The sequence below is a fragment of the Solenopsis invicta genome, chromosome 2 (genome assembly GCF_016802725.1).
Source record: "Solenopsis invicta isolate M01_SB chromosome 2, UNIL_Sinv_3.0, whole genome shotgun sequence".
Taxonomy (NCBI): domain Eukaryota; kingdom Metazoa; phylum Arthropoda; class Insecta; order Hymenoptera; family Formicidae; genus Solenopsis; species Solenopsis invicta.
This window is the reverse complement of record NC_052665.1, coordinates 21,528,436-21,540,068: the sequence shown is the minus strand read 5'-3', so window position 1 is coordinate 21,540,068 and position 11,633 is coordinate 21,528,436. Positions and strand designations below refer to the sequence as shown.

The window sequence follows — 11,633 nt, the reverse complement described above, 5'->3', positions numbered from 1 at the left end:
AGTATGTAGAAAGATGGTGACTTCTCAGTTTGGAAAATTTTCTGAGGGACAGAATCAATTTCGCTGGGTACAAGAATCTTTAACCTCAGAAGTCGCGAACTTCAATGATTAATATCTTGTTTTACATGGCAGAACGAGGCTTATTTTTGTCAAATTGTTTCGTTTTGTGTAAAAACGCGTTGATTCAGCCTTAATTCATCAATATCGATGAAGTTCTTAAATTGAATAATTAGATTAATTTTTTGTTATAGCTATACAAGAATTAAAAAATTTTAACATTAACGTACATCTTTTTTTTTAACTTTATTTATGAGTTGTTTGTGTCATTAATTTTTACTACTTTTACAAATATTAGGTTGGTGCAAATAAAATGGCCGTTTTTTAGTATTTTGAATTTTTCATCCCTATAAATCACATTTTTCTTTTATACAGAGAACGGTGTATGTATACTGTGTGAAAAGTACATGGTCCACGTGTAATTTAGTGCACATAACTTTATTTATATATTGTACTGATAGTCATGGAAATTTGCACTAATGCCGTGATGGAAAATAAAAAAATTCGTATAATTTAATTGTACGAGTTTAAACTTGGTCAAACTGTAGCCGAAGCAACGCGTAACATTAATACTGCATTTGGTGATGGTATTGTAAGTGAAAGGACGACGAGACGTTGGTTTTAAAAATTTCGTTGAAAAATTTTGAACAGAAACCTCGACAATTTGCCTCGCGGACACGCACCTTCCGTCATTGATGACGTTGTTTTAAAGCAGATGGTTGAAGCAGATTCGAGGTTAACAGTCTGAGAGATTGCGAAAAAACTTAAAGCTGATCATTCAACCGTCCTCCGGTATTTAAACAAGTTGGGAAAAGTGATAAAGTTGGATAAATGGATTCCCTATGAAATCACAAAGAAAGACAAATTGAGACGTTTTGAGATCTGCACTTCTTTGCTGTTCCGACAGAATACAGATGGAATTTTACACAGGATTGTGACTTCTGATAACAAATGGATTTTGTACAGTCGTGAGCTAAAAGGTAGCAACACTTTTTTCTTGATGAGTTTCTGAACACGCACCTTTAACGAGAGATGAGAACGACTGCATCCATCGAGTTTTGCGCGCAACGTCAAACCATGTCAAACGTTCGTATCCAAGGTGTACGACATAAGATTCGATCGGCTTTGGTCTAATTAATAATTTAAGCTTAATTAGACCAAATAATAAAGTCATATAATAAACTCCGTACAAATCTCAAGGCAATTTATGAATGCAGCGAAAGATTTGGATTTGCATAAGCTTGTTACAGAAGAGACCAAACTTGAATATATTAGGCTCGTGTGTCAAATGAAAATGACTGAAACAATTCGTAAGCAGTAAGTGAATTTTCTAAAATCTAGTAGAAAGATATATTGTTTGCTTTAACTATTTGTTTAATTACGTTTTTACGTTCTACGTTATTTTTATACTTTAAATCTTCCTCGCTACAGGTTAAATGTATTCTTGGAAGGCTTTTATGATATTATATCTAAACGACTGATTTCCATATTTAATGAACAAGAATTTGACTTATTAGTCATCGTGCCTTATGTAGATATCGAAAATCTTGTAGCAAATACTGAACATCATAAATACACTGGTATGTCTTTACAGGTACTACATTTTGATATTTTGTATTATCTCAAGTTTGAAAGAATTGAATTATACTACATTTTATTATTTTTTTTTTTTACTCACAGATTCAATGGTTCTAGTGTATTACATAGTTTTGATCAATCGGATCGTGCGAAGTTCTTACAATTCGTTACGTCCAAAGTGTCGTTACAAGATTTTGCTGTGTTAGAAGGCATGAATTGCATATAAAAGTTCCAAATTCACAGAGAAGATAGGTCAACAGACAAACTTCCATCTGCACATACTCGATAAGTATCTGAAGAAAGAAATTTTTGTAATACTTTCTCATATGCGTGTTTAAGCTGAAATTAAATCGATATAAAAGTGGGCTAAAACTGTATTCTCTAATTGCAGTTTCAATCAATTGGATCTGCCAGTGTACGAGACGTATGATAAACTTTATACAAATCTACTTATGAATGCAGCGAAAGATTTGGATTTGCATAAGCTTGTTGGAACGCTATTGTCATATAATATGTAGCATTAATAATAAGTATGAGTATAATAATAACTTATTCCACAAATAACTTTATTATTAAATAATATGATATTGACAATAGAAATACAAACTAATACTAAAATTTTTTTCAAATTATAAAAAAAATCATTTAACACTTAAAAAAATAATCTAAAAATATAAATATACATTACAATGCAAGTGTGTTATGTAATTTTTACATATATAATTTATTTTATTCTTATTAGATAACAATATTCTTGTCGGATATTCTTTAGAACTGTTTACATAAATTTTCGATATAAGAATAATACATTAGAAATATTGATACACTTTTATAATACATCTCCATAATAATATATCTCCAAAATTAAAAAATTTGAGTATTAGAATGCTAGAACATATTTCAAGTTTTGTTTTTTTCAATAAAGTGAAATATTAGAAAGTTGGTATTACATTTCTTAAATGTATTTCTTGAATAATAAATATTATTTTAAATATTCACAAAGTGTGTGTGTCTATGTATATAATTTTTGCTTATTTTTATACAATTCAACATTTCCGTTGTTACGTTCTTTTCTTTCCGCTACCGTCTCTTTTGCAGATCGGAATCTGCTTTCTTGAACCAGATTTAAAAGTTGATGGTCTTCATCAGTTGTAGTACAGCGGGGTCGACCTGTGGGTCGTGGATCTACATTCCCTTCTTCTTCCAATTGTTTTAATAATCGGTAAATTGTACTCCTCTGCAAAAGAAACGTTTTAAAACACATTTTAAACTTTGATAATGATGAGGTGTCACCATAGTATGTACAACATTTTTTGAATTTTTTCAATTAATTTTTTTACCCCTGTGAGAAAAACCGAAAAAATCCGCGGAAAAAATGAAAAAAAAAACAGATTTTTTCCGAAGCCTTTAAAACTATACATTGTTAGGTACAGAATTGTAATAATATTTATAGATATATGTAAGTATACTTTACATTTACGTTACATAATCTTGAAACTTCTGTCACTGTCATTCCTGTGTCTATATATGCAAGTATTTTGCCTCTAACGAACTAAGAAATAGAACCAGGCATTTTGATGTGATGTTGATAATATATTACATATATATATATACATATATACATATGTATACATATATTCCTATATATATTTTTTTAATGCAAAAATTTTTCTCAATTTTTCATATAATTTTTCGTAATTTTTCAGAATACCTGTAGTTTTATAAATTTTTCAGATTTTGTGTATGTACAAATTGGAACATTTATGAGAAATACTCTGAAACAACTTAAGAAGTTTACATCTTTTTTTTTTCAAAATTACAGGTATTCTGAAAATTTATGAAAAATTATAAGAAAAATTATGAGAAAAATTTTTGCATTAAAAAAATATATATAGGAATATATGTATATATACACGAATCGATTCGTTAATCGATTCGTTAAACAATTACATTGGAGTTATAGATAACATCAGATTGTTCATATATATCTATTTTCTTCTGTTTAAATATAACTTTAGGCAAAAACCTAATATATATTGACTCCAATGTAATTATATGTATACATATAAATATATATATGTAATATATTATCAACATCATATCAAAATGCCTGGCCCTATTTCTCAGTTCGTTAGAGGCAAAATACTTGCATATATAGACACAGGAATGACAGTGACAGAAGTTTCAAGATTATGTAACGTAAATGTAAAGTATACTTATATATATCTATAAATATTATTACAATTCTGTACCTAATAATGTATAGTTTTAAAGGCTTCGGAAAAAAACCTGTTTTTTTTTTTCATTTTTTCCGCGGATTTTTTCGGTTTTTCTCACAGGGGTAAAAAAATTAATTGAAAAAATTCAAAAAATGTTGAACATACTATGGTGACACCTCATCATTATCAAAGTTTAAAATGTTTTTTAAAACGTTTCTTTTGCAGAGGAGTACAATTTACCGATTATTAAAACAATTGGAAGAAGAAGGGAATGTAGATCCACGACCCACAGGTCGACCCCGCTGTACTACAACTGATGAAGACCATCAACTTTTAAATCTGGTTCAAGAAAGCAGATTCCGATCTGCAAAAGAGACGGTAGCGGAAAGAAAAGAACGTAACAACGGAAATGTTGAATTGTATAAAAATAAGCAAAAATTATATACATAGACACACACACTTTGTGAATATTTAAAATAATATTTATTATTCAAGAAATACATTTAAGAAATGTAATACCAACTTTCTAATATTTCACTTTATTGAAAAAAACAAAACTTGAAATATGTTCTAGCATTCTAATACTCAAATTTTTTAATTTTGGAGATATATTATTATGGAGATGTATTATAAAAGTGTATCAATATTTCTAATGTATTATTCTTATATCGAAAATTTATGTAAACAGTCCTAAAGAATATCCGACAAGAATATTGTTATCTAATAAGAATAAAATAAATTATATATGTAAAAATTACATAACACACTTGCATTGTAATGTATATTTATATTTTTAGATTATTTTTTTAAGTGTTAAATAATTTTTTTTATAATTTGAAAAAAATTTTAGTATTAGTTTGTATTTCTATTGTCAATATCATATTATTTAATAATAAAGTTATTTGTGGAATAAGTTATTATTATACTCATACTTATTATTAATGCTACATATTATATGACAATAGCGTTCCAACAAGCTTATGCAAATCCAAATCTTTCGCTGCATTCATAAGTAGATTTGTATAAAGTTTATCATACGTCTCGTACACTGGCAGATCCAATTGATTGAAACTGCAATTAGAGAATACAGTTTTAGCCCACTTTTATATCGATTTAATTTCAGCTTAAACACGCATATGAGAAAGTATTACAAAAATTTCTTTCTTCAGATACTTATCGAGTATGTGCAGATGGAAGTTTGTCTGTTGACCTATCTTCTCTGTGAATTTGGAACTTTTATATGCAATTCATGCCTTCTAACACAGCAAAATCTTGTAACGACACTTTGGACGTAACGAATTGTAAGAACTTCGCACGATCCGATTGATCAAAACTATGTAATACACTAGAACCATTGAATCTGTGAGTAAAAAAAAAAAATAATAAAATGTAGTATAATTCAATTCTTTCAAACTTGAGATAATACAAAATATCAAAATGTAGTACCTGTAAAGACATACCAGTGTATTTATGATGTTCAGTATTTGCTACAAGATTTTCGATATCTACATAAGGCAAGATGACTAATAAGTCAAATTCTTGTTCATTAAATATGGAAATCAGTCGTTTAGGTATAATATCATAAAAGCCTTCCAAGAATACATTTAACCTGTAGCGAGGAAGATTTAAAGTATAAAAATAACGTAGAACGTAAAAACGTAATTAAACAAATAGTTAAAGCAAACAATATATCTTTCTACTAGATTTTAGAAAATTCACTTACTGCTTACGAATTGTTTCAGTCATTTTCATTTGACACACGAGCCTAATATATTCAAGTTTGGTCTCTTCTGTAACAAGCTTATGCAAATCCAAATCTTTCGCTGCATTCATAAATTGCCTTGAGATTTGTACGGAGTTTATTATATGACTTTATTATTTGGTCTAATTAAGCTTAAATTATTAATTAGACCAAAGCCGATCGAATCTTATGTCGTACACCTTGGATACGAACGTTTGACATGGTTTGACGTTGCGCGCAAAACTCGATGGATGCAGTCGTTCTCATCTCTCGTTAAAGGTGCGCGTTCAGAAACTCATCAAGAAAAAAGTGTTGCTACCTTTTAGCTCACGACTGTACGACAATCGTAAACGTTCTGCGCAGTGATTAGATGCGAATGAGGCTTCAAAACACATGCCGAAACCGAATCTTTACTCCAAGAAAATTATGATGTTTGTATGGTGGTCTAGTAAAGGTACTGTTTATTATTCTTTTAACAAACAAGGTGAGGCTATAAATTCTGATAAGTACTATCAGAAAATTGCTACTATACCAGATGTATGCATAAGTTTTTTCCGGTTTTTTGGTAAAAAAAGCACGAAATTTTCAAGGGAAATTAATTTTTTTTTATTCAAAATATTAGCCATCGGCTTCTACACATTTCGCCCATCTTTCAGGTAATTTATGAATACCATGCCAGAAAAAGTGCTTGTCTTTTGCAGCAAACCATTTGTCGAGCCATTTTCCAACTTCCTCGAAATTGCTGAAGTGCTGCTCTGCGAGCGCGTGCCCCATTGATGCGAAGAGGTGATAGTCAGATGGCGCCAGGTTTGGGGAGTACGCCGAGTGCGGAAAGATGTCCCATCCAAGAGATTTTAAGGTGTCTTTCACTGATTTTGCTGTGTGAGACGGCGCATTGTCGTGTAACAAAATTACTTTGCCATGTCTTCTGGCCCATTCCGATCGTCGTTCGATTAATGCGTGGTTTAAATTAATCATTTGTTGGCGATAGCGTTGTGTATTAACGGTTTCGCCGGGCTTCAAGAGTTCATAATACACAATACTGCTCTGGTCCACCAGACACAGAGCATGGTCTTCTTGCCGAAGCGATTTGGCCTTGGTGTTGATGGACCTTCGCCAGGTGAAAGCCACGATTTTTTCCGCTTTGGGTTTTTAAAATAAATCCATTTTTCCTTACCCGTCACAATTCGATACAAAAATGATTTCCTGGCGTGGCGTTGAAGCAGCATTTCACAAGTGACTTTGCGTTTTTCCATTTGACGTTCATTCAAATTGTGTGGGACCAATTTACCGAGTTTATTGATCTTTCCCATTGCTCGTAAACGTCTGCTAATTGTTTCTTGTAATACATGTAATGCTTCTGCTAATTGCCGTTGAGTTTGAGTTGGGTCATCATCCAATAATTCCTGCAATTGCTCGTCTTCGCATTTTTGTGGTCTACCAGAGCGCTCATTGTCTTTCACATTGAAATCACCACTTTTAAATTGTCGAAACCATGTCTCACATATTCTAACCGATGGAGCGTGTTCACCATACGTTTCTACCAGCAAACGATGACTTTCAACAGCCTTTTTCTTTTGATTAAATAAAAAAAGCAATGCGTACCGCAAATGTTTTTCAGGCACAAAACTCGACATGATCACTGAACAATAAAACAAAGACGCTAGTTTTTGGCGGACTCAACTTGTGTGTGTTTGTAGTTCTATGTCAGACAAACAAAATGACGTGTGTGTCAAATTAATACGCTGCGTATTTTTCGCTGGCGCCATCTCTTAGTGAAACCGGAAAAAACTTATGCATACACCTGGTTTAATGTATATATATATATATATATATATATATATATATATATATATATATATATATACTAGGTGTGTTAAAAAAATACCGGGAATTTTCGTTTTTTGAAAAAAATGTTTATTTATTCGTCTACATTAATGTTGTCGCCTTCAAAATAGTCACTATTAGATATTATGCACTTATGCCAACGCTTCTTCCAATCCCCGAAACACTTCTCAAACTCGATCTTTGGGATAGCCTTTAGCTCTTTCAGCGATGCGCTTTTAATGTCATCTATGCTTGTAAAACGACGGCCCTTTAAGGTTCTCTTTATTTTTTGAAATAGGAAAAAGTCACACGGAGCCATGTCTGGCGAATATGGAGGCTGGGGCATCATTACAGTATTGTTTTTGGCCAAAAATTCACAAACAAGCAATGAAGTGTGAGCAGGTGCATTATCGTGGTGCAAAAGCCATGAATTGTTTTTTCATAAATTCGGGCGTTTTTTTCGGATCGCTTCACGTAAACGGCGTTGAACTTGTAGGTAGTACTCCTTATTGATCGTTTGACCTCGTGGCAAGAATTCATGATGCACTATGCCATTAAAATCGAAGAACACAGTGAGCATAACCTTCACTTTCGACCGCACTTGTCGAGCCTTTTTCGGTCTTGGCGAGCCAGAATGTCTCCACTGGGACGATTGAGCCTTAGTTTCGACGTCATATCCGTAAACCCATGTTTCGTCACCTGTTATAACACGTTTCAGTAATTGTGCATCGTCGTTAACTTCATTTAATGACTCCTAAGCAACTTCCATTCGCCGCTGTTTTTGTTCAAAATTCAACAACTTTGGAACAAATTTTGCTGCCACGCGTTTCATACCCAAAACATTCGAAAAAATGTCATGGCATGAGCCAATTGATATGCCAACATCATCAGCGACTTCTCTGATTGTGATTCGGCGATTGTTCATAATCATTTCTTTCACTTTTTCGACGTTTTCATCGGTTCTTGATGTGCTGGGGCGTCCTTGGCGTTCGTCATCTTCAACGTCTTCACGGCCATCTTGGAAACGATTATACCACTCGTAAACTCTTGTTTTACTCATAGCAGACTCACCATAGGCCTTTGTTAACATTTCACACACTTTGTTACACTTTATATTATTTTTTACGCAAAATTTGATACAAATTCTTTGATCCATTTTTTTTTAGAAACGAAAATCGCCGAGCTCATAAAAACACGTGTAACCTTAGCGGCTGCCACAGACAAAGTAAACAATGAATACAGCTCAACATTTCAGCATACTTCAGGGGCATGTATATCAACATAAACAAAAAAAAATTTGACTGTCGGACTCTTCAAACCCGCGAAATTTAAAAATTCCCGTTACTTTTTGAACACACTTCGTATATATTTGAAAGTTAGTGAAAGCAAGAAAGAACGTTCCAGTGCAGTCTAGTGCAGGAATAGAAAACAAGCCTCTAGTGCCGAATTTTTGCCCTTTCGTGCAAGATTTCGGCACGAGCTCCCAGAGACGGTGCTAGTTCAGTGCAACATGGCTGCGCGGGACGCACGATTAGCAATTTCATTGCTAGATTTGCTTTTTTCATCATCTAGCAGTAATAAAAAAAAATTATTAGAAAATCCGCGGAAAATTTCGAAAATCGAAAATTTTGTTTAGATGTTGCATAACCTAACGAATAAAGATGTATGTACATTTGTTTTTATTGTTTCTACAGATTATATTGTATTACACGTGAAACAATAATATATATTGGTATAAATATAGTATCGATACTACAAATAATTATATTATTAATAATTGTATTATTAATTTTATTATTATTACTACTACCACTACCACTACTACTACTTTACTTTACTACTACTATTACTTCTACTACTACTATTATTATTATTATTATTATCATTATTATTACTGTTACTATTATTATTATTATATTACATTATTTTATTATTTTTAATTTGATAGAGTCTGTGGTACACTTACCAATTAATTTTATTTTAAATTAAATTATTACAGTTTAAAAATCATTTCCGCGTTGCAAGAACAGCCTACAAAATAATAGAATATAAATATTCCGAATTCTATACGTCTGATTCTATACTGCTCTTTAAAATTTTTTGTATAAAATTAATTCAGCTTGATCAATTGATAGATTAAATATTTCATCATTGACTTTAAAGTCAATAGTCAGTGCCATTAAATTTATGCCAATAAATTTATAAAACCAACAAAATATTAAAAGATACTGCACTAAAAATAATGTGCGTGTTTAACTGGCAGTGCAAGAAACTCGCACTTTCGATGCACTTGGGCAGTACCGCCTGCACTCGGCAAGTTTCCAGTGCCCACTCATTGTCAGTGCAATTCTCTCTCTTAGGCTGCGTTCAGATTCTCCACCCAGTGAGTGATCTCTGGGTGACTGGGTAAATAGGCGGAGCTAATGAAAAACTCCCTAGTGGTTTATGGAATCTGAACGCACTCTCAAACATTGGGTGTGTTTAGCAAATAACGCTGAGAAATAGTAATATAAATATCTCAGATTCAGAATAAATTACATAATAAATCAAGATAAACGATAATACATAAATATTTTACTATGAATATTTTTATCAATATAACTAAAGTAGATGAAAATTAAATGCTAGTAGAATAAGACGAATCCATTTAAACAATGAAAATAAATTTTTATTTTAACAAATTAGATGAAGATATATGTTGCGCATATCATCTATTATATGTATAGGCTTGTTTTCTATTCCTGTACTAGACTGCACTGGAACGTTCCTTCTTGTTTTCATTAACTTTCAAATATATATCTATTTCACTTTAAGTGCACACTAATTCAGGGAGTTCAGGAACAGAAAACAAACAGTATATTTTATTAGTATCAGAAAATATTTAATAATACTAAGAATCTCTAACATACTAATCTCAAATATAAATATTTATATAACGGTTTTGTGAGACTGCAGACCAAGAAACCTTACATTAATAGAATAAGATTAATATTTATTAATCTGTAATTACATAAATAGAATAATAAACAAAACGTTTAAAATTTACTTTGTATTAACGTTTTTCTTGATTATATTTATACATTTTAATTTTTATTTACTATAATATTTTAAATTAAATTTATTTTTTTATTTCAAATTTGTTTTAAATACAGGGCCGTCGAAAGGTCATATCGGGCCTCAAGGTAGTTTTTGCCAACGGGCCCCCTGAGTATTTTAAAAAATATGTAGCAATATCAAAATATTGTAAAACTAGCTTACAAATTACCGTTTTATTACATTTGTATTCTGGTAATAAAAATTTTAAGATGTTTTCACAAATATTTATTTTAAATTTGAACGCATGAATTAAACAATGTTAAACTTAACAAAACTAGGTAAAATTTACTTAAGTCTAAATTAATTAAATTTGTTTAACAAAGCTTTGCGTGCTTTTCGTTCTGCAAATGTAGAAGTCGATCTCTTTGTTACTTCCCCGCTAATTTTTTATGACAAGTCATCGCTGAGATGACTAAATCCCTCCGGGCCTCTGGAACACCCGGGCCCCGGGGTAAATACCCCGGTTGACCCCCCCCCCTGTCATCGGGCCTGTTTAAATATACGAGTTTTATCACAATTATATATAAATTTTTATAGCGATACATTTTGAAACCTTTACGTCACCCACCCGTTTCACCCAGCTCAAGAACCCATGTGGTTTTTCCACTCTCTCGGGATAGACAGAGTGATAAAGTGAACGACCCACCTAATGTCCGGTAGGGGCACTCTAAAGGAATCTGAACGCTCTTTAGGTGCCTGGGTGCACTCGGGTGGGGAATCTGAACGCAGCCCTAAAGGTTCACTAGTTACCCTTTAAGGGTTTTGCACATGAAATGCATAACATAACATAAGCATAACGTAAGACTGACAATCGTCCGTTCTAATTGGACGATACCGGCAAATGGCGACAAACCTGGGTTAAAACTCACTGCAGTTAAAAACGCTTTAAGATTCCCATTGGTTCAGAGGCTTTATGCTACGCTTATGCCCTGTTATGCATTTTGTGTGCGACAAGCCTTAAGGCTGTAGGCCTATTCTCTAACTTCATAACGACAATTCGGTATCGTTACAGCGTCATTGCGCACATAGGCTGTGTTCCGATATAACTGCCAGTACTGGCAGTGATGAAAAATCCGTTCCGTTATTGGTACGCAGCGCACTGCAACAGCATCTAG

At 32.3% G+C, this 11,633-nt stretch overlaps 2 protein-coding genes across 4 annotated transcripts; one reads left to right on the top strand and one right to left on the bottom strand.

Moving 5' to 3' along the window:
* Positions 1-663: 663 nt before the first annotated feature.
* LOC113006075 (E3 ubiquitin-protein ligase HUWE1-like) lies at positions 664-2,257 on the top strand. Of its 2 annotated transcripts, none has more exons than XM_026142013.2 (3): positions 664-1,374; positions 1,489-1,637; positions 1,738-2,257. In XM_026142013.2, exons 1-3 carry the CDS (start codon positions 1,265-1,267, stop codon positions 1,839-1,841), a joined length of 363 nt encoding a protein of 120 aa, XP_025997798.2. In that variant the 5' UTR covers positions 664-1,264; the 3' UTR covers positions 1,842-2,257. The 2 variants fall into 2 exon arrangements, with proteins under 2 accessions (XP_025997798.2, XP_025997799.2); XM_026142014.2 differs by having other exon boundaries at positions 669-1,374; positions 1,489-1,651.
* Positions 2,258-4,694: 2,437 nt separating this feature from the next.
* On the bottom strand, positions 4,695-6,006 carry LOC120356892 (E3 ubiquitin-protein ligase HUWE1-like). Of its 2 annotated transcripts, none has more exons than XM_039445728.1 (3): positions 5,578-6,006; positions 5,315-5,463; positions 4,695-5,214 (listed from the first exon to the last, which is right to left on the bottom strand). In XM_039445728.1, the coding sequence occupies exons 1-3, from the start codon at positions 5,685-5,687 to the stop codon at positions 5,111-5,113; spliced, it is 363 nt and encodes a 120-aa protein (XP_039301662.1). In that variant the 5' UTR covers positions 5,688-6,006; the 3' UTR covers positions 4,695-5,110. The 2 variants fall into 2 exon arrangements, with proteins under 2 accessions (XP_039301662.1, XP_039301663.1); XM_039445729.1 differs by having other exon boundaries at positions 5,301-5,463; positions 5,578-5,968.
* Positions 6,007-11,633: the final 5,627 nt, after the last annotated feature.